This window comes from Andrena cerasifolii, chromosome 5 (assembly GCF_050908995.1).
Source record: "Andrena cerasifolii isolate SP2316 chromosome 5, iyAndCera1_principal, whole genome shotgun sequence".
NCBI lineage: Eukaryota > Metazoa > Arthropoda > Insecta > Hymenoptera > Andrenidae > Andrena > Andrena cerasifolii.
The window spans coordinates 15,425,719-15,447,051 of NC_135122.1; the positions used below are offsets into that span (position 1 = coordinate 15,425,719).

General features: G+C 42.7%; 4 protein-coding genes across 13 annotated transcripts; 1 reads left to right on the forward strand and 3 right to left on the reverse strand.

The window, feature by feature from the left end:
- Positions 1-212: 212 nt before the first annotated feature.
- Positions 213-3,832, reverse strand: Alas (5-aminolevulinate synthase). The gene is made up of 4 exons (XM_076812334.1): positions 3,672-3,832; positions 2,279-2,336; positions 730-2,015; positions 213-654 (listed from the first exon to the last, which is right to left on the reverse strand). Exons 1-4 carry the CDS (start codon positions 3,672-3,674, stop codon positions 403-405), a joined length of 1,599 nt encoding a protein of 532 aa, XP_076668449.1. The 5' UTR covers positions 3,675-3,832; the 3' UTR covers positions 213-402.
- A 1,439-nt stretch (positions 3,833-5,271) lies between these two features.
- On the forward strand, positions 5,272-10,645 carry Erp60 (disulfide-isomerase A3). The gene is made up of 5 exons (XM_076812335.1): positions 5,272-5,551; positions 5,892-6,123; positions 6,197-6,405; positions 6,491-6,607; positions 6,696-10,645. Exons 1-5 carry the CDS (start codon positions 5,406-5,408, stop codon positions 7,468-7,470), a joined length of 1,479 nt encoding a protein of 492 aa, XP_076668450.1. The 5' UTR covers positions 5,272-5,405; the 3' UTR covers positions 7,471-10,645.
- On the reverse strand, positions 10,136-16,444 carry Rho1 (ras-like GTP-binding protein Rho1). 8 transcript variants are annotated; one of them, XM_076812363.1, is made up of 5 exons: positions 16,286-16,397; positions 13,696-13,911; positions 12,300-12,460; positions 11,283-11,666; positions 10,136-11,201 (listed from the first exon to the last, which is right to left on the reverse strand). In XM_076812363.1, exons 2-5 carry the CDS (start codon positions 13,751-13,753, stop codon positions 11,163-11,165), a joined length of 642 nt encoding a protein of 213 aa, XP_076668478.1. In that variant the 5' UTR covers positions 13,754-13,911; positions 16,286-16,397; the 3' UTR covers positions 10,136-11,162. The 8 variants fall into 8 exon arrangements, with proteins under 8 accessions (XP_076668478.1, XP_076668476.1, XP_076668480.1 ...); XM_076812361.1 differs by having other exon boundaries at positions 13,696-13,782; positions 16,286-16,351; XM_076812365.1 differs by lacking the exon at positions 16,286-16,397 and adding an exon at positions 15,932-16,091.
- A 1,536-nt stretch (positions 16,445-17,980) lies between these two features.
- Positions 17,981-20,845, reverse strand: LOC143369007 (small glutamine-rich tetratricopeptide repeat-containing protein alpha). Of its 3 annotated transcripts, none has more exons than XM_076812353.1 (4): positions 20,604-20,845; positions 19,532-19,879; positions 18,978-19,445; positions 17,981-18,897 (listed from the first exon to the last, which is right to left on the reverse strand). In XM_076812353.1, the coding sequence occupies exons 2-4, from the start codon at positions 19,849-19,851 to the stop codon at positions 18,789-18,791; spliced, it is 897 nt and encodes a 298-aa protein (XP_076668468.1). In that variant the 5' UTR covers positions 19,852-19,879; positions 20,604-20,845; the 3' UTR covers positions 17,981-18,788. The 3 variants fall into 3 exon arrangements, with proteins under 3 accessions (XP_076668468.1, XP_076668466.1, XP_076668467.1); XM_076812351.1 differs by having other exon boundaries at positions 20,454-20,845; XM_076812352.1 differs by lacking the exon at positions 20,604-20,845 and adding an exon at positions 20,269-20,426.
- Positions 20,846-21,333: the final 488 nt, after the last annotated feature.

Sequence of the window (21,333 nt, forward strand, 5' to 3'; positions counted from 1 at the left end):
GGTGGAATTGAAGTCTGGAGGGTCTGGAGCCCATGCGTCGCGCATGCGCACGGCTCACGCGGGTACGTTCAACTTGAATGTCATGATTACGACTGACACAAAACTGCAAGTCATTCGATGAAATATATACTGGCGTAATACTGTTTGAATTCTTGATTTTATTTCGAATATGGAATCTCGATGTATTAATGAACTCGGTAGGGAAATACATGTTGATAGATCATTTGATAACGCTTCATTTAAAGCTCTGTATAAAGATCGAATTATCTTAATCAACATAGCACCGGTTAGACGTTCGTTCAACAGCGTAAGTATCCACATAATTTTTTGTAAACGGGTAAGTTATATTTGCATAATATACAGAATCTTTACGCCTTCTATCTATTAAATTAAACACATTCGTCAGTGAACCAAAATCTCGCGCGGCACCTCGCGCGACTTTCTATCAGCCTGCGGTATATGCAGACGGTGGAATACGTCCAAAGTGTCTTTTACGAATTGATCCATCATTGACTCTGTATGCCTTGGCGTCGGGGCCAGTCTCAATTTTTCCTCCCCCTTCGGAACGGTCGGATAGTTTATCGCTTGAACGTAGTGGCCCTTTTCCTTTATCAAGCAGTCAGCCAGCTGACTGCAGAGCAATGGATCTCCGATCTGAAAAGTCATCAGAATGAAATACGATGAAATATCGAAAAAAAAGTACGTAAGATGTAATTTTAAATGGTGTACTTTTATTGGGATAATGTGCGAAGGCGAAGGCTCTAGCGGAAGACCCGCGGCAGTCAGAATAGACTTCATATAAGTTACGTTTTTCTGATGGTTGGCCCTTAAGGACCTCCCTTCGTCCGAAGCTAATATTTCCACGGCTGTCAAAGCCCCGTATAACACCGTCGGTGGTAGCGAGGTTGTAAAAATGAAGCCCGCGGCGTAGCTTCGTATCATGTCTATTAATTTCGCGGTACCGACGATGTAGCCACCGACATTTCCAAAGGCCTTGCCTAGGGTGCCAGAAATGATATCCATTTTATCGAGCACCCAGTCCCTCTCTCCGATACCAGCACCCGATTGTCCATACAAGCCAACAGCGTGGACTTCGTCGACGAAGGTTAACGCGCCGTATTTATGGGCGACGTCGCATAATTCTTTCAAAGGGCATATATCACCCGTCATGGAATGTACAGTTTCAAATGCTACAATCTTTGGTACACTCTTATCTACTTTCGAGAGCAGCTCCTCCAGATGTCCCACGTCATTGTGCCTGAAGATATGCTTAGGCACTCCGCTGTTCCTTATCCCCTGTATCATAGAAGCATGATTGCCAGCGTCGGAGAATATATGGCAACCCGGCAAGAGTTTTGCCAAAGTGTACAGAGTGGAATCGTTGGCGATAAAGCAAGAGGTGAACAATAAGCCAGCCTCTTTTTGATGCAAAGACGCGAGTCTTCTCTCTAACATTTCGTGGCCCATCGAATTGCCAGATATGTTTCTGGTCCCCCCAGCCCCCGCACCAAATTTATCCAGCGCTTCTCGAACGGAACGTGTCACTGCTGGATGACGCGACATCCCTAAATAATCATTGGAGCACCAAACGGTGATGGGCTTCGGCCCCCAAGAATATTCCATAGCAGTCGGGAAGTTCTCGGCCAGCCGATTCACTTTCTTGAAGACCCTGTAGGAGTGGTCTTTCTTCTTCTTCATGATCTGCTCGCGAAAGAAATTATCATACTCGAAGCTCTGCTCTTGCTTCAACTCGGCTGGAGCGACGGCCATAACGTCTTCTTCCACCGCCGGGCTGGCCATTTTCACAGCGGCGTGCTCTTTAGCCAGAAACGGACACTGACTCTCTATGCCTTCTTGAATCTGCTGAGTCTCGGCGGACTCCGCCTGAGTACTGAAGAACTGAGACATGAAGGGGCACAGCTGGCGATAATTCATCACCACGGAAGCTCCATAATTGCGAATGTAATTCGCAGAGAGGCGACTTAGGAACGGGCAGGGCATGCTTCTCGGATTGCCTGGAACACAGAGAATTCATGTGGTACCATAGACAGATAGCGACTTTACTTGGAGTCAGTTTCCCATTTACCCAGAATATCGAAAGATTAAGCAAAAGAAGATTATGCAAAAGCAGAGAGTGAAAAGATCTGCTTTGGTTTGAATGTACTAGAATTGCGAAATCGAGGTCAACCGCGGAGAAACTTAGGCGCTCGGTGAGTGAAAGAGAAAGTAAATCAGCGATTCATGATGACACAACATTTAAGGGCCGGAAATATCTTACCTTTCACCGCGGTGGATAACTGATAAGCGTGGGCGTAGTGGATGCACCGATGGGCGAACTGAAATATGGAAAATAGATTTGTTTGAGTGGCAAGGTGACGTGGGCAGCGAGTTTCGCGGTGGCTGCCAGCCAAATGTGCTGAATTCAATCGGAGAGCGGAGAGCGACGAATCCACGCAGACTCGACCTATCGCATTGGCACCTGAGCCACGACTGAGCACGTTCGCCGAATTCACTTATTAACAGACGTAAAAACGTCGCGCCGTTTCGAGGGGCCGAACAGGATGTCCCCATGCGGCGCTATGTTCCCGTTCACCGCTCGTTCACGGCCTATTAACTTTTCTCTGCCATTTAACCTTCGTAAGACTGTCAGGTGCGAATTCAAGTTTGCCGCGCGGGGTATACGATGCATAATATACACGTGATTACTCGTATCCTTCGAGAATTAATACCACGATCGAACATTTTGGGCTTTGAATATTTAAAAATTGGACAGATGTCCATCATTAATCCAGGGAAATTCGATTCTGTACAGCTGCGGACGGGTCGCTGGAAATAGAATTTGTTTACATAACTAGCTGCCTCGTAATTTACTTTCAATTAATCAGAAGCTCGCTAGTCACCCGCGCCTTTGCCAATTAAGCAAGGTCTTAATAGAACTGTTTGGCTGAATGACGTTAAAACGCACGGAACACGTGTATCAATATACATAATTGCCACTTATATAATGCTTTCCCACATACTACACATATAGATTATATGCATACTAAAATTATTTATTTAACAGGGGTCACTTTCGACACGAAACATATCATCCTAGAATTTTCTATGAAGGTATACAACGTCGGAACGCTCGCCAAGGCTGTATAGCTTAATGTATAGCGAGTCTTCAATATTTTCCTGCGTTCAATTATAATTACGCAAAGATAATTCACTTCGCGCAGGCTGCGCCTCGATGAATAATCGATTCGCGCTACACTTGCTAATTCATTTCCTGCCTCGCGATCGTTAGCGACATACATCGATGCCGCGCGACCACTTAATCTTAATTAAACACGGGACACTCGAGGGAGCATTTAAAAGGCCATAAAAATAAAACACGGGCGCCGTGCACGCGAAGCTGCTCTAGCAATTCTATTTAATACGAGGCTTCCAGTAATTTAATCGAGTAGCGAGTAATTTAATAATTTACCATTGTTTTATTAAACTACTCAACGAAATTTTAGTGTCCACACACGGCAAATTGCTAAATTACTTGCTACCTCGACTAAATTAAGGAGAGCGATGAGACACCGTCAGCTGTGCAATTCCAACTTTCGATTTTAAATACTCCCGTGCTCGAGGTCGTTTCAGCTGGTTTCGAACTTCATTGCAATATCACAGCTTCCACTCACCATAGTACTAGAGAAAATCGTTTTTACGACGGAGTTATTTAAATAGCAAGGATAATAGAGAGGTCCGTCCTTCCAGTCGCTCGTTGCGAACGACAGCGCAGCGTTACCAAGACTAATCGGATCCTGGCCGCTCTGTAATATTTAATGAAGATCGGCGCTGGCTACGCTACACTTTTCCTGTTCTTTTCTACAAAGTTATGACTAGGCAAACGGAGCAGCCCGGCGGCCAATCAGTGTCGTCGGAAGAATCATTGTTCATTGAAATTCGCATTGAATACGGCGACAGACGTAGCGCGTGCAGCGTACGTCACGGTTTCTCCCCCGACAAGGAAACACATCCTGCTCGTAATAAAACTTTTACAATGCCTCGATTCTTACGGTTGATTTACTCGCCGATGGTCTAGGCGGAAATGTCAACGGTTAATAAGCTAGTTTAACTATCAGTTCTCAGTATTTCGATCTACATATGCTTATCTAAATGGGCATAAACACTAATAACATTTCAAGAAAATCTACTTCAAGCTATTCTCTGTTACATGTACTTATGTTTATACTGTGTTTAGATACGTAATAAGTAAACATTGCGAAGTCACAGAATATCGCAGTAATCTGGAAAGTCCTCTACGCCACTGTACTTTGATTTCCCCCCCCCCCCCCCCCCCCAAGGAATATTAAGGTGAATTCAGACGGCTCGTGGATCAGCGATCCACGCGCCGTCTGATCGGTCATGGCTCGGCTCGCCCAGGCTCGCCAAGTCGACTTGACGAGCTAGATGAGCCGAGTCAGTTCGCGGAGCCACGAGCCGCCTGATTCCACCTTCATACGCACGGAAAAACAATTGAAACATAAGTAACGAAATCCACGAACAGAGTGGAAACTTTACGAAACATTGAAAGCGTGTTTCCTTCGCAACAACGATTATATCTATTTTCTACGAATCCATGATTCTTCACATTTTCAACAGTTCGTTGATAAGATGGCGAAGAGCGGGAAACGCTGTTCCTGCTCCTGATTGGCTGGTGAAAAAGGCCTCGAGACCGGCCAGAAAGGAAGATAACATCGCGGAAGCAATTTCTTTTCAATAATACCGTTAAAAATCCTCTTGCTGCTTCTCCCACCGAATCGGAACAGCAACGAAATATGTTCCTTCTTGTTACTTCTCTGACTGGAATCTCGTCTTCTGTGTCTATATACAGGGTGTCCCCGAAACCTTCAGGTTTAAACTCCTTCAGAAACTCCTCAGAAATATCTACAGGATCTCCCTATAATCTCTTTATAACAAATTACTGCGCGATTCTGAATATCCCAAAAACTGTCAACACCTTCAGTAATATCAATGACATGCCTTTATACAAAGTTGGCCTCCTTGCTCTGGTAGCTCTCTTCGAATCCTGGCTGCGTGGCATGCAACTTTAACTGAGCTCGTAACTTGGAAAGGAAGCTTTGCGAGGCCCAAAGTTGCCTGAATCTCATTCCGTGGTATTACCGGCGGGGCCACACCACTAAAGTTTTATCAGCAATATAGAAACACCGTATATATATATACGTGGCGTCCACAGGAATACGACGCACACGTACGAAAGTAGGAGCAGCCAATCAGGAGGCGACAGCACTGCGCGGTACCGTGCACCGCTGGCAGCTAACTTCTTGTAAAGGCCACGTCTCCGGCAGACAGTGTCTTTTGGGCAAAGAGTGTAGCTCGAATTTGATTTTGAAGGAGCACCGTGATCCACGATGCTGCCCAAGTATCTTAGCTTTCTTTTCCTATTCCTCGCCACCGTCCTAGCGGAGGAAAAGGACGTGCTGGACCTCACCGACGACACTTTCAGCCATGAATTAGAGCGGCTCGAGAACACGCTTGTTATGTTTTACGCACCATGGTAAGAACTGCTTTTACGGTACCTACATATCTCTCTTCGCGTTAAATTAGCTCTCTTCTTCGTTGCGGAATCCTTCACGCGAATCTAACTACCGCGAAGAGCGAGGTAACAGAGGGCCTTTCCGAGCTGCAATGTGGTCGACGTCAGGGTGCCGGCTCGTGGCACGTTAGCGAGCAAGAAAGTGTCTCCCCCCAAATATTCTTTGTACTCTCCATCATATGTAAACGATATTCCAGCTTTGATCGATATTCGTTCATGATTCTTATGGATACTCATTGGAGGGGTAATGCAACCTCACGCTCAGGTTACTAGGTATCACGATCCTTTATCGCCATTTCAGGTGTGGCCACTGCAAGCGATTGAAGCCAGAATATGCGAAGGCTGCCGAGCTGCTCCTAGGGAATGATCCTCCGATCACTCTCGCTAAGGTGGATTGTACGGAGAGCGGAAAGGAAACCTGTAACAAGCATTCTGTCAGTGGTTATCCGACGCTGAAAATCTTCTCCAGGGGTGACGTCGTCAGCGACTACAATGGCCCTAGGGAAGCTGCGGGTATCGCTAAATACATGAAGGTGCGAGAGATTCTTGCGACGGAAGAATTCAATGATTATTGTGTATACTCATTGCGTGGAACTTGTATTTTAGGCACAAGTTGGTCCAGCGTCCAAGGAACTGGTCGATGAAAACTGTCTGAAGTCGTTCTTGGCGTCTGACGAAATAGGTGTGGTAGGTTTCTTTGAAGAGGCTGATTCACCATTGGCGATAGCCTTCCATGCTGTTTCTAAGAAGCTGAAGGAGAAGGTCAAGTTTGCCCATACGACCGCAAAATCGCTTTTGGAAAAAGAGGGGCACAAGTAAATAGTTGTTTAATTTACCATGGAATTATCTTGATAACTGTGCGAAGGACAAAGTTAAATGTACTGTATCAAATTATCGCAGGAATACAATTGTTCTGTACCGACCGAAAGTATTGCAGAACAAGTTTGAACCAAACATTGCGAAACTTGAGGATGGAGTCACCGTAATCGATGTTCAAGAATTCATTACCAAAAACTAGTAAGTCTTATACAACCCTTTTCTTAGACTATTACATACGATTTAAAAGTTACAACCAACATTTATTATAACGAAATCGTGGTTTTAGCTTCGGTATCGCTGGTGTCCGAACGCGGGACAATGCTGCGGAATTCAAGAACCCACTGGTGGTCGCCTACTATGCCGTAGATTACGTGAAGAACCCTAAGGGCACGAACTACTGGCGCAACAGAATCATCAAGGTCGCCAAGGACTTCCCCAGCCTGAACTTCGCTATTTCTTCCAAAGATGACTTCCAGCATGAATTGAACGACTTCGGAATCGACTTCGTGAAGGGCGACAAGCCTGTCGTTCTGGCGAAGAACGCAAAGAACCAGAAGTTCGCGATGAAGGAGGAGTTTACGGTCGATGCGTTCGAAGCGTTCCTCAAGGATCTCGAATCGGGCGCTTTGGAACCGTACCTGAAGTCGGAACCAATCCCGGACGACAACACTGGCAACGTTAAGGTCGCGGTGGCTCGAAACTTCGACGAGGTGGTGACAAATAACGACAAGGATACGTTGATAGAATTCTACGCCCCGTGGTGCGGCCACTGCAAGCAACTGGCGCCCGTCTTCGACGAACTGGGCGAGAAACTCGTCGACGAGGACGTCGAGATCGTGAAGTTCGACGCCACCGCGAACGATGTTCCCGCGCCCTATGAAGTAGCCGGGTTCCCAACACTTTTCTGGGCGCCTAAGGATTCCAAGAACAGCCCAGTGAAATACGAGGGTGGCAGGGCGCTCGATGACTTCATTAAGTACATTGCCAAGCATGCGACGGACGAGCTGAAAGGGTTCGATCGTAAAGGCAAACCTGTGAAGCCGAAGGCCGACGAGTTGTAAATTTCTTTCATAAGATACGTGATTGTTTACTACATTTTTTATATATGCCCCAACAGCAAGATGTGAGGAGATTTTTTTCTCCGTCGAACTTTTTCTAGCTCCAGAGACAGGTCTAAACGAGTCGGCGTGACCCACGGTAACGCGCGCTATACTTATTTTACAGAGTATTCGAAAGCGAAGCGAAAATATAATTACTATAGTATCGTCTACACGTATTACGTAACTTTATGGTATGCTGTATATCACGTAAAGCTATGCAGAACTGATTTAGAATTATCGCGGCAATGTTTTCCAGATTTAATCAGCTACGTACAATAACATAAAACTTTCCATTCCATTCGTCACATTTTTGACTGTGCCAGGTTCAAGTTGTCACATTAATTTCTGTTTATACGAGAGAGAGAGAAAAAAAGAATAAAAACGTTTTATATAAAATCTGCATTGTAACTGAATGATATTCCTTGTTAAGTAATAATTGTATATTTCAGACTTCCTAATATGCGATTTTCGAGGTATTTTGAAACGAAGGTGGCAATTTTGTTCAATAAAACTTGTAACTGAATATATAGCAGTATATTCGATACTTCTCGCACGTCCTCTGACGATTCCTTTTGAATTCATATGTGTTAAGGAGAACAGGAAAACTATGTACGCTTAATAATACTAGTCAATCTCGCACGCATTGAACTACCCCGGTAGTAGCAATTTAAAAATGTTGATGAGTAATCTTTATTGTTAATTACAATTTATTATAGCAATCGTGGAGTAAATATCTTCATAATCATGAAAGCTAAGTATAGAGTGATTTGCTAGAACTCGGGAAACTCACGCTCGAATTCGTTTTTCTGATCATAAAAAATAAGTTTCACATATCCGTATCATCGAAGAAACGCTAGGCACGAATCATTAAGTTCTTGTCCTCGGAAGTAGCTTCTTAAATTATTCAGTTAGCTGCACGATGAATTACAATGTCGTAAGGGCTAATCATAATCGGACTGCATTGAATCAGAAGACAATATTTCCTTCGCCCCCCCCCCCCCTTCTGCCTTGTGTGCACAGCAGCATCTCATTTTAACGCTCGAAATCAAAAGGACGCGATACGCTATATATATTACTCACGACATTATCGTAAGAAAATGAGATAAAGCAGTTCGTACTTTTATTGCTCTTTCATACGATGAGAGAGAGAGAGAGAGAGAGAGAGAGAGACAAAGAAATGCTAAAAAACCATGAGACATTCATCAAGGCATTACCTCATCTATTCCGAGAACGTTGAAAGTTTATATACAGTGATTAATCCCGTATGGACCAGTCCTAGACGTTCGAGAAATAATAAAAAATATTTGCTTCATCGGTTACCACCTTTCTTTGTATTTCAAACATCCGATGCGTTTGAGTCACGCGATTAAATCGTCACTTTGATCTTCGCCAAACACAGAGCAATTAATACGTTTATGTTTTATCTGATAACTTTGTGCATTTAACGATACTTAAACTCTGTTATAAAAAAATGTGATTAGTTTGTTCGTCCCTTGTTTTTCATTAATTGCAAAGTCAGTCTCAAAGACTCGCGTTTGGACGAGGATCAAGATCAAGACGATGGGTTCCCAAGGGTCAAGTTTTATATAGCATCGGTACCATTCGCGATTCACAAGCGTTCCCTTAGAAAAAAAAACTGCAATTATCACTGTACAAATGTTCGGGCGATTTTATTCGATCGGTAATCACGATTCGCGCTTTTATTGTGTGATTGGAGAAATGGTCCATAAGGGATTAGGTCGATACAGTCGTAATTAACGATACATCCTTCGAAAAATTATTATAAAAGAACGCTTGCAAACTCTGCAACGTGCCCTGAATCCGCGAAGATGCAGAGGCTTCGGGGATCTTTGGATTCCCGCCTGTGACCAGTTCGTTCATTAACTCTTTGACAATTAGTTGTTTAAAAAATGCAAAACAGTATTATTTATTCAAACACTATAAAAAACTCCTACCCCCATCGACTTATCGGTAAATTTTTGTACGTCGAAGAGTTGATCGATGGAAATGGCCAAAGCCCCGTTGTGTAAATAAAACGTCCCGCAGTCGTTGCAAAGCTTGGCCGCAACCCCTTACGATGTTCTGGCTTTTAAAAGCGTAATTCAACAGTAGTTGATTCGATAGTTGTTGCAAAAAACAAACTACATTATGAACCTTATAGATATTAGTTTTTTTTCGTTTTTTCTTTAATAGAAGACGCGTAAAATTAAAAAGTTTCAGAATAGTATGTATACAAGTGAAAAGAAACAGAAATAAAGGGGAGGGAAATACAAGGATGACTTTAACAGGCTCGATAATCGTTTTACAAGGTAACTCGAACGCTTGTAAATAAAAAGAAAAAACAAAAAAATCTGGTGCGTTTGAGGAACACGTAGACGTTACGTTTTCGTAGAACAACGCTTCTTGGAAAGAGCATCGCGTATGTAAGTCGCCACACAATTGTCGCTACGAGAATGAAAAGCCATGCTCCGTGAAAATTCATCGCCCCCAAAATTAATAAATCACAAACATTCCCCGCGGTTACATTGATTGCATATCGGACATTTTGGCAAATAGATATCGCGCAACGAGAAACGGAAATCGGGTTGATATCGTTTGTGTGCTTGGTTTTTGGGTACAAGGGATGTGTTGTCGAAATACATAAATATATAATATAGCCGCTATTACAATCCGTAATGTTAGTGTCATCGAATTATAATAATAATAATAATATAATAAAAATAATTAATAATAATTATAATAATAATAATAATACATTTAGCCTAGTTGGTATCTTAAAGATCAAAGTGATCCGCTCGTCTACTTGCGCAACTTTATAATAATTATAATAGGTTGTGTTACTTGCTTTTGCTTTGTTTGCTTTGTTTAAGAAATATTGATAATTCGATGGTTGAATAAAATAGCGACGCAACGTTTGGGTATCCTTAACAATTTTCCCCTTTAAACTCTTACATTGGTTTCTATGACTTTGCATTGCGTATTATGTTTCTACTCTCCACCCTACTTCCACTTTCTCTTTATACTTTGCTTACGAATTCCCCCAACTCTTTCCTTTCCTCCGCACACATATATTCTTTTCTTTTTTTCTTTATTACCAAAAATAAACAGCCACTACGATTAAGAAAAAAAAAGAAGAGACGTAGAATGCGTATAATAGTAATGAGATACTAATTAATAATAGTAATAACTGCTACAATGATATTAGATAATTATGTACCGTAAATGTAAATACTTGGTATGACAATTGTTTAATTGTTTAAACTCGAAGCACAATTCATTACCATTAAAAATACAATCAAGTAGTCATTACAATATACATTATGGTTTCTCATATATAGCACATATACTTGCATTTTGAATTTTAGTCAATGTTTTTTTTGTTCTCTCTTAAGTCTCCAGTTTCGTCAATGACAGTTTTCTTATCTTCCTCTTTGCTTTTTAAATATCTCGGGCGCAGTTTGTGGTTGTTGTTTTTTTTTAATATAGATTTGTTTTATTGTGTAAAATAATTAAAGATAAGTTGTTATTATATTATGGTTTCCGCTGGGGGCCTCCGGCGTAACAACTAGCTTCGCTGCAGCTAGCTCCGCAATTCCATTATTCAGCCACAAGATGGCTTAAGATAATAGTATCGGGACCACTTGGCATTTTACTTAAAGAAGCCAACATCCTCCCTTCTTCTTCTTTTTCACCTGCGAATTCGCACAGCTTTGTTAGAGGCAGCTCTGTGTCCGTCATATATGACAGACGCTACTTACGCTAACACTACTTACTTGTAACGCAGCTCGGGTAGCTGTTTCAAATACTTCCCTAATACCCTCCTTACTCTTAGCAGAACATTCAAGATAAGCAAAAGCGTTGATTTTCTCGGCCATGGCTCTACCTTCCTCGGGCTTAACTGGTTCTTGTTTCATCTTGCTAAGCTCCTTGATAGTATTCGGATCGTTGCGCAAGTCTTTTTTGTTTCCGACAAGGATAATGGGCACATTCGGGCAAAAGTGCTTGACCTCCGGTGTCCACTTCTCGGGAATGTTCTCCAGGGAATCGGGACTGTCGATGGAGAAGCACATTAGGATCACGTCCGTGTCGGGATACGACAGTGGACGCAACCTATCGTAATCTTCTTGTCCGGCTGTGTCCCAAAGGGCCAGTTCCACCTGTCGCACGGAATGCTCTCGTTTAATCGCACACAAACATATTCACGAAGGAAAGATTTACATAGACGAAGGCTGACAAGGGAAGATCCCGAACCCGAAAATTCAAAAAATTCTGAAACTTTGTAGATATGTAGGGCATTTTCTCGTGATTACAATGATTTTTCACAAAATGGGGGCTAACTTCTCACACATGAACTCTTGTTGAAAAGTTGAAATTGTATGGGAAAAAATATGGATTATGCTGTTTCATAATTATATAAACATCCAGTTCAGATTTCACGTGAAACTACAAATTTTAGAAAACATTATTAATATTTTTGTTTATAACTTTTTTCTAATTGTCTAAACAATTGATAAAACGTTTACCATTTAATAGATCTAATTAAAAGAAGTAACTTTTGTCTTAAAATTTCTTTTCTATCTCTTACAGATTGCGAGTTAGAAAATAAAATCGAAAAATATCCGAATCGTCAGGGGTTAATTTCACCCCTTTAACGTGATTTTGGGCAGCAAAAAAAAATGCGTTGTAATTACGAGAAAATGCCCTACATATCCACAAAGTTTCAGAATTTTTTGAATTTTCGGGTTCGGGATCTTCCCTTGCGAGTCGAATAATATTCTCGGACGACTCACCTGCTTCCCATCGACCTCAATGTCTGCAACATAGTTCTCAAATACTGTGGGTACGTACACTTCAGGAAATTGGTCTTTGCTGAAGACTATGAGTAAGCATGTTTTACCACAAGCACCATCACCCACGATAACCAATTTCTTCCTAATGGCTGCCATGAATTCTAAAATAAAAATTATCACACATTTATTTACCACCGCTTCATCGCAATTCTAAACTGTTAAAAATACACGACTCTATGCGCTTGATTTCTTGCTTTTAAAAACTGTCCGTTAACGAAAAGCAAGAAACACGCAATTGTTACTCACTAGTAGTAGTGGTGAATTATTCATATCGATAATATAAATATCTAGAAACTGTTACGCTGATTTCGTGTGGTTAAACATCAGTTTTAAGGACAGTCTCCTAACGACTTACCTATGCACGACTAATAGCATAATAACATTTTAGAACGCATTTCTTTCGCAGAATGCTGTATTTACTACTATTCTATAGCTTCTGCCGACTATGGGCTAATATGTACACACTACTGGCATCCAACTTTCGTATAAGAGCAGTAAAAGTGTGCGTGTCTAAACGTCTAATGCTTTTATCCTATATATGCATACACATATACACGTGTATATAGAATAGTGCGGAGATGGTACTCGATTTCTAAACTGCGCTTTCATGCGGCGCCTCGACTATTGAGCTTCTAATGATCATGAATCTAAGTCGACCGAAAAGTAAGATTATCTGGGGGAACACCGCCAGAGATTATTTCAACTAAGGGCGTACAGCGAGTGAGCGTATAGTACACATAAAATAATCACAACTGACAAGGGAAACAAAAGGAGTGCTGAAATAATGGGATTAAGGCCGCTGTTAAAAGTATCGCTCCCCTGCACCCTAATAAGGCGAAAACAAGTAGAAAGCAATTTTAAAATAGATTGATCTGACAGCATATGTAGACATACAAAAGAAATAATAATGAAAGAGATTGTGAAGAAGCATTCTTCGGGACAGAGATAGGAAGAAGTCGGGGTAATCTTTCCAAACTGTTCACATTAGGTCTGTATTCTTTTCGACAATGCTATAAACAATGACTCAGATTCAAACCTCGTAGGGTATAAAGTTTATTCCCTATAAGTATCTGAACGATGTAGTTCTCGAGTAAAGTACTAGATTGGCATTAGCGTTACGTGTGTATATAATTGGCATACACTCCCTAAAGCCCTCCGTTTACTTAAATTTACATTACTAAACTTGTTACTAATTTCATTACTGCCAGCTACTTGTATAGTGGACACTGTAGTAGGTGAGATTTCCTTATTTCTATACGACCGACGTCTACTTTAGTACTATTTAGAAAGCAACCTACGAGGGCTGAAGATTTAAAGGATATTGACTGGGTCGTACCTGATCCAGGGTACCCCGTATCGTCTGGACCGAGGCATCGGCCCGCATTGCATCCCATGTTTTTAGTCTTTCTTTCAGCGTCTCTGTCTTAAGTGGACATTTTATATGTTAGAATGGATAGGAGGTTGCGAGATAATTGCATGTACCACAGAGATATCGTAAATGTAAATATATATGCATATATCTCGTTTCTGTCATAGCAATGTACTTAAACATCTGTAAAAGTATTAAATACAATTTGTGATAATTCGATGCACGATGCCTTTGAAATTTTGCTTCTTAACTCTTTCCTTCCGACATTTCCACTGCGCATACTACAAGGCTTTGCGAGACTACCAAAGACCAAACTTAACGTCGAGGATTTACATTATCATAATCAATGACCTTGCGCACACGTCAAATCAAACTTTACGAAATTCTTCAATGCATAAGGTAGGGCCTTTGTCCAATGATCATGCGCGAAAGAATATCTGTACGAACCGCTGCTTCGACACCTCCAAAGTGAATTTGGTTTCCCTAACACGGTAGATCAAAGGGTAATCTTTCTTTTTCTAACCACAAGTATAGAGGCGCGCGATACCTAAATGCTACGTAAATTCCTTTCAACTGTAGCCCGACAGTTAACCCATGTAAGACTATACCTTATGCCTTAGAACAGGGTCGACTAACTAGTGGCTCGCGAACCACCGGGGGCACCTCCGCCTTGCTACCACGCTCCTTCTTTCCTTCTCTATTCGACTGCGATTGTCAGAGTCTGTGAGGTATGGAGGGGGCCGTCCAGCGTGGCAGCAAGGCGGAGGTGCCCCCGGTGGCTCGCGAGCCAACCGGTTAGTCAACCCTGCCTCAGAACAAAAACAACAATATTTCCAAAGGACATGCATGGAGACACGTAAGATTGATATTTCGTTGTATTAAACATGCACTATTAAGAAATATGTGAACCCATTAAAAATTATTATTGGGAAGCGTAAATTAAATGTGATAGGCGGTGCATTCACATCGTACAAAGATAAGATACTTCGCAATGTTTTTATAATTATGTAATGAACTTATTAATGAACCATCGCGTACATATAGCAGTATGTATATATTCATGTAAATATAAAATTCTGCGCACGCCGGCATAGAGCATCCTCGGCGAGGATTCTAGTTCTTTCTATGCTTCGATTACGGCGCAAATACAATTGGAAGTATATTCGTTATACTTTCGGGTACTCGTTATTCGCATCATACACAGATTATACTTGTTAATGTACAAAGGAGACAGAGTAAATACTTTCTAGCTCAAGAATTTCTGTACGGACCAAAAAGCACGAATGATTTGTCTCTCGTGAGTTGCCTCGAGAGTCCGTTGTTCCGCAGAACACAAGTTAAAAGCACTTGGCGAGATGTTGGGCGAAAGCGAGGGACAGCGTCAAGTAATGTCTATTACGCAGAAGCGATGCAAATGAATAGAACGCCTTAAGTATCGATGAAGCGAGAAGGTCTGGGTTACGTGTTAAGATCGTGGCGATGCAACACGCATGATGCTCGGAGCCGTGTTCTCGACAATCATGAGAACATGTTCGCAGTACGAAATGATGAATAGCGGGCGACAAGAACCATACCGAATCCAATCACAAATCCTAATTGTTTCTTTAACTCCGGTCCACTACGCGCCTAAATCATTTGAAACTCTACAGCTCGTAACTATGTATCCTATATACGTATATATGAAGGTCGATCGTTGACGAAAAATCGACGCACGTTCGTCGAGGATTTGGATCGGAGCGAGCGAGAATTCGGACGAAATGATCCCGGAGGCGAAGAAACCATTCTACGAGCCAGAGATAATATACGAGGGGGATATGTACTCGTCGGCTGGATAAGAAATCGCGAGCTTCTCGCTGTGTCAGAGAACCGTACCGACCTTTTGTTTATCGCAGACCACAAGACCGTCGATCCGCCGCGTGATAAACGAGGAAGACACGTAGGAACGTCAAGACGGGGCCGCAACCACACAGATTTTTATTAGACTAGTATCCAGAGGAGAGATCCGGAGAGCTTTTTGCCGAATTTTGCACAGCCGGAAGTGCACTGCCGCGTAACGGGGCAAGAGGGCGGGGAGGGCCACAGCTAAAGGGGGGGCGGAGTGGGGGGTATGTAGGTAGCGCGAGAGAGGGGGGAGGACGGGAGCGCTGGGGGTGCGACAGAACAGCGACGCAGGGGTCTAGAGCCCGGGGGACGATTTACTTACTGAACGCTAAAACCCAGGTCGTATCGGAAGGCTCATACAAACATTTCCCAAGCTCAGCGATCGGGATTCAGCCGCGAGGCAGACGGCGCGTGGCTTCTCCTATGCTAAACTAAACGGCCGTCGTGCGAAGAAGCCGTGGATTCGTAACGCATGGCACTCCCTCGGCCCTCTCTCTCTCTGTACCCACGGGAGGAGGAGAGGTTTTTTTTTCCCTCCTTGACACACACACAGTGCTCCCCGGTCGCGGTGTTAACGAACCGATCACGCGACACGCTTAGAACACCCGGGTACACGGCACAGCACACCCTCGCACCACTCCGACCAGTATTACTTAAGAAATAATTGTGTATTTACCTGAAATGTTAAGCGACAGAAAGTCAAGAAAATGGCTGCCCTCGATTGCCGCACACTCAACAGATTGAGGTGTGGCCATCGATTGAGTGTGCGGCAATCGAGTGGTGGGGGGGCACCATACCCAGGACCGTGTTCACAATTCCCGGGGCCACCGGCGATCTATCGGAACGCCCTCGGATTCACGAGCTTTGCCCCGTGAATTTCACACCTCGATGTCAGCCCTACTAGCCCAACGATGCGTGCGCAATGGATCGCGAGAGTGTTTGAACTTGAAACGAATAACTTTAACTTATAGGGTATGCTTCGCGAGTTGAACCCGACGATTTCGAAATTTCTTATCCCCGCGAATGTATCTATTATCGGGACCGCGATAGGAAGGTTTCGTCACGATCTGATAACGTAGATTGCAAGCGCGAGACGATCATTTGCAATTTTAGCTGCACGAAGGTTACAGAGGCGAGTGATATGATATCTGCGCAGAATACGAATTACGAATCGATGACTCAGAGACTTCGGTTTGGCATTATAGTATGTATTACATTTCGAATGATCGGTGGAATATTGTTTACTTCAGTAATGCTATCAACAAGTACGATCATGTTTTTAATCGCAGATGGAAATACTTTCGTTGTTTTTGAATACGATGAAGATTTCCTATATGGATCACCGAACGATACGCTCCTGGCCGGTACTCCGAAACCGGCGAATCATGCGCCACCCGCGCACACGTCACAGAACCTGTGGAGGGACTTTGCGCACGCATCATGTTTCTCGGATGTATTTGTGGGTGGATGACGGAAAGGGTTGGAAAATATGTAAATAATGCTGCATCGCGGCTTCGTTGCTCAGCGCCCTTGGTATGTAACACGTGAAAGTCACGATACGACCGTGAGACCAGCAAAAACCATCCACATAAACTATTCCTCTTCTGCGATTCAAAGAGAAAGAAAAAATTCAAATTTTTCTCTTTGGCCCACGGCATAGTCATCGCACTTTCGATAAACAAATGTTATCTTTCGCAGCAACAGGACAGTGACACAACGAATAACGCCCGTATCCTTGCGCGCGCGGAGATCGGACGGACAATGCAAATGCGCCTAAAAAATTGCTATCACCCGATAGAGGAGAAAAGAGGGGATGTGACTTTTATATCGTAGATCAGAGTTAACTGAAATGCTGAACCGAGAGGCGTTCATTGTGTGCCACAGTAAGGGAACTTACCGGTTAAGGAAGACCCAGACCAACGATGAGATTGTTCATCTGCTAAAGTGAACCATGCACACTTTCACAGCCGCCAGCCGCAAATGCGCCACTCACACACACGCAAGCGCGCGTTGGAAACAAATTAGAGCACGAAATATAAAAATGTCCCGTGTGTTTACACACGCGCCTCGTACGTGCCAAATAAGAATGATGTCACTCTGTATGACGCACGCAGAATTGGCGTGCTCGTGCCACCAGTTTAAGTAAAAGGATATGTCTCGAACGCGAGATTCGAATTCCTGCTTCCTCCCTGCTTCCGGTTCCCTCGGCCGGACGTGAACTTGAATATTCTCGCACAGCTCCCGGAAAGAAATTTATGAAGGATTTTGAGCGAAGAAAACGGTTACGTAAAAATAAATGGAAGGTCTCGCCTGAAACTTTGGCTCTACGCTGAAAACGGAGTTTCGTGAACTCTGAAATAATTACCAGATGTTGTAGTAACAGAATGTAATTGTATTTATTGTTAGCAGTTATAAACGAACGTAACGCGAACTGCGAACATTTGGAGGAAACAATGATTCATTTTGTTATGCGTTCGGTACGTTTCTTGTTGTGTATGAAGACATGTTACTAATCAGCTATTAGGATTCTCCGGTTCTTAAATCTGTTTTGATTCTCATGTATTTTCGTAACCAATTTCAGAGGGAGAGAGAGAGAGAACATGAGCATATTGCGGGCAGAACATACTGGATAACTGATTTCTGTCAGTGACGTTTTATCATACAGGGAATTGCTACTAAAGCAACTAAGTATACGTATTATCACGCTGTACAAATCGGTAAAAATTAAAATCGGCTCGAAGCCATGCTGTAGGGCAAATAGCGACTGCGATCAACATGCACCCGGATATTCATCCTGTGTAGAAAGTATACCATATTTCGACATTTCTTATCTAATATCTGCATATCAAACACTGTCAGCTCACATCCAAGAGACAAGTTGTTATATCTTATTTAATAACTAAGTCATAGGAAAGTTTCTGCAGTGTTTAAATATACGTATGTATATATACCATATATACCAAATATATACATATATACATACATACATGGATGTTATTTTAAAATCATGGTAATGATCGTGGAAAATTGATTCGAATCAAAATGTTTTTCGTTCTTTTTGTTTTTCAGCATGTTAAAAAATGACAGACATCGTCCTGTAACTGTTTTATGTTTCAATAAGATTTAGTCTTCCCCATTCTGTGTAGAATCTCTTATAACATTTCGTGATCACGGGTCTCTTAATTCTGTGGCGGTTCGGGGTCATTTGGATTTCCTCTCCTCTGCCGTCTCAAGGAATCAATCAAATCAGGATCTGCGTTTTGCATTTCTTGCGCTAATTGTTCACCTCTACAAAATTTTTAAACATGACGCACTTCCATCCGCCTTGGCATATACGAAACTAGATAACTCTTACAAACAATGCTTACGCTTCTAGAAGTACCTCCATACGCCTCCTTTGGTGTACGTTTCCCCTCACGAAATTAGTCACCATATTCTGCACGACTGGATCGCCCATCATCTGACGCGCCATACTCATGAGAGCGGTGTTGTTCAAAAGCGAGCTAAAATCCAGGCCTGGATTCCCTTCTCCGCCCAGTCCTATATTGTTCATACCCTGCTGTATTAACTTCTCCTCCGCCACTTGCAAGTTATATTTATAACTTTCGTTGTCGGGCTCCATCTCCAAAGCTTTCTGATAGCTTTCCTTAGCTTCCTTGTACCATTCCAGACTAGAATATGCTAGACCTAATCGGCCGTACGCTTTACTGTAAGAAGGATCAATGGACAGCGCTGTGCGGCAATCCTTGATCGCTTGATCGTGGTTCCCAATTTTGCTATACGCCGCTGCACGATTGCAGTAGTACACCGCGTTGCGGCCGTCCAACTCGATTGCCCTGGATGACGAATATAGCGCACATTACATATTACATTGCTAAGGCTATAATCACGTGTCTAATATATTTAAATACGAATAATATACTTTGTGTAATTGGCAATCGCTTCGTGATGTTTTTCAGCCTTCATAAAAGCATTCCCTTCGTTCTTTAGTTTCTGGGCATGTGCCTTGGCGTCGGCAGTAGCTTCCTCGGCTAAACTAGGTGTTGCAGTGTCAACAAGAGATTTATATACCTTGTGTAAATTAAAATTCGCTGGAGTGTCGGATGCTTGTACATTGTAAGCGCTCTCCAAACACTGTATTGCTACTTCCAGACTCTCCCGCGAGTCTGCCGTGATGTCGCCATCCTCTAACTGTTGGGTCAAGAACTGAACAATCGCTGCTACTAGCCCCTTAACAGCCATCACTGCCTTACTGGAGCAACCGTTATGTCTGAAACAAAGGAGAATTAAGTCTACCATCGCACCAGCCACGCCGGACACTGACACGAGCACCACACAGGCCCCCCAACGATATCGTGACACAATACTTGTGTGATACGTGTCATAACCTCAAAACACATCTCCGTCTACCAATAATCTATTCCCAAAAACCAAGCATTTGGATACTACGGAGAATGAATTATTGTCTCGATCAAAGTCTCCGTAATAACACACTGTCACTGTGTCGTCCATAATCTGTTCGGCGATTTATTACGCCGCATCATTGCGCGTTAACATAACCAATAAAACATTCCGAGCGAGGCACGAAGCGACTCGAATTCGTCAATTATACCTCAGCGGCTCTGGGTTGGTAAAAGTCCGCGGGTCCAGCTAGATTACCTTAAACTCTCTATTATCGGCCACGAATTATTCGCGATGGAGAATAAAAAAAAAATATTTGTCCAATTCGACGGAAGGACACTGACAGTCACAGTTTAAGCCGTCGACCTCGTGCTGTTTTTTTTTTTTCACGCTTCCGCGGCCCAAAACTGGGAGATTATTGCGTTCGCGTAAATCGCATGTACCTTAAAGCTTCAGTTTATACTGTTATACAGCAACAACGAAGGAACTCCAATGGCTTCCACTTCGTTGGAAAGCGAAACCTTAACGCTTCGCGTGCCGTCGCTCGATGAACTAAGGTAACAATACTATGCCCACACTCGAAATATCTTTACCTACACCAGGCTTAATTGCGTGTATTTCCGCGCAACGATTCTATACCATCTGTTCGACCGTTGTACTTGTTTTTCGCGCAGAATATACGAATCAAACGTTCCGATGGTCCCCGTCAGAATCGCGTTCGCGCAAGTCGGGTGGTGCGAAATCCCTTCGAAATAGATTCGTCCAAATTTCGCGTTTGAAATATATCATTCATGAAAAGAATGTACAATTGCTTCTAATATGAACGCCGCAGATTTGGCAATCGTCGATCATCATACGTTACAGATACCTATGTTTCTGTTTAGTTTACATTATGTTGCATATAATGGGCATTGATTTGCAAATACAGTATGATCACGGACGAGGTATGGAACATAGACCTTACTTCCACTATAAATTTTTGTCACACAGATCGGAGGCTATTGAGCCCCCTTATCATTTTTGTATCGCGTGCAATGTTACCGATTCAGAGCTATTTCATTATTCATTGCCTAGACGATGTATAAATAGACATTACAGTGAATAGATTTGATATTCAGTGTGAAAACTTTTGCTGCACAGGTTCGGGGGCTCTAGAGCCCCTTACCATTTTCGTTGTCGCATGCAACGTTATCGATTCAGAGTGGAATTGGATTGCAATTCTACTAGAGGTTAGAATTGAAATTAAATATGATGAAAAGTAATTTTTACCTATACGTGTAAATGCAATTATCAAACATTCTAGTTATATAGATATAAGAATTT

Coding starts and splice junctions, on each gene's coding strand:
- Alas (XM_076812334.1), bottom strand. Junction 2,016..2,278: donor GTTATCCACCGCGGTGAAAG/GTAAGATATTTC, acceptor TCTGTGTTCCAG/GCAATCCGAGAAGCATGCCC. Junction 655..729: donor CGCACATTATCCCAATAAAA/GTACACCATTTA, acceptor ATGACTTTTCAG/ATCGGAGATCCATTGCTCTG.
- Erp60 (XM_076812335.1), top strand. CDS start 5,406: ATGCTGCCCAAGTATCTTAGCTTTCTTTTCCTATTCCTCGCCACCGTC. Junction 6,406..6,490: donor TTGGAAAAAGAGGGGCACAA/GTAAATAGTTGT, acceptor AAATTATCGCAG/GAATACAATTGTTCTGTACC. Junction 6,608..6,695: donor GAATTCATTACCAAAAACTA/GTAAGTCTTATA, acceptor TCGTGGTTTTAG/CTTCGGTATCGCTGGTGTCC.
- Rho1 (XM_076812362.1), bottom strand. CDS start 16,364: ATGGCCACACCTCAATCTGTTGAGTGTGCGGCAATCGAGGGCAGCCAT. Junction 11,667..12,299: donor TTGAGGTCGATGGGAAGCAG/GTGAGTCGTCCG, acceptor TCCGTGCGACAG/GTGGAACTGGCCCTTTGGGA. Junction 11,202..11,282: donor CTACCCGAGCTGCGTTACAA/GTAAGTAGTGTT, acceptor GCGAATTCGCAG/GTGAAAAAGAAGAAGAAGGG.
- LOC143369007 (XM_076812353.1), bottom strand. CDS start 19,851: ATGGCTGTTAAGGGGCTAGTAGCAGCGATTGTTCAGTTCTTGACCCAA. Junction 19,446..19,531: donor GCGATTGCCAATTACACAAA/GTATATTATTCG, acceptor TTCGTCATCCAG/GGCAATCGAGTTGGACGGCC. Junction 18,898..18,977: donor ATGGAGGTACTTCTAGAAGC/GTAAGCATTGTT, acceptor AAAATTTTGTAG/AGGTGAACAATTAGCGCAAG.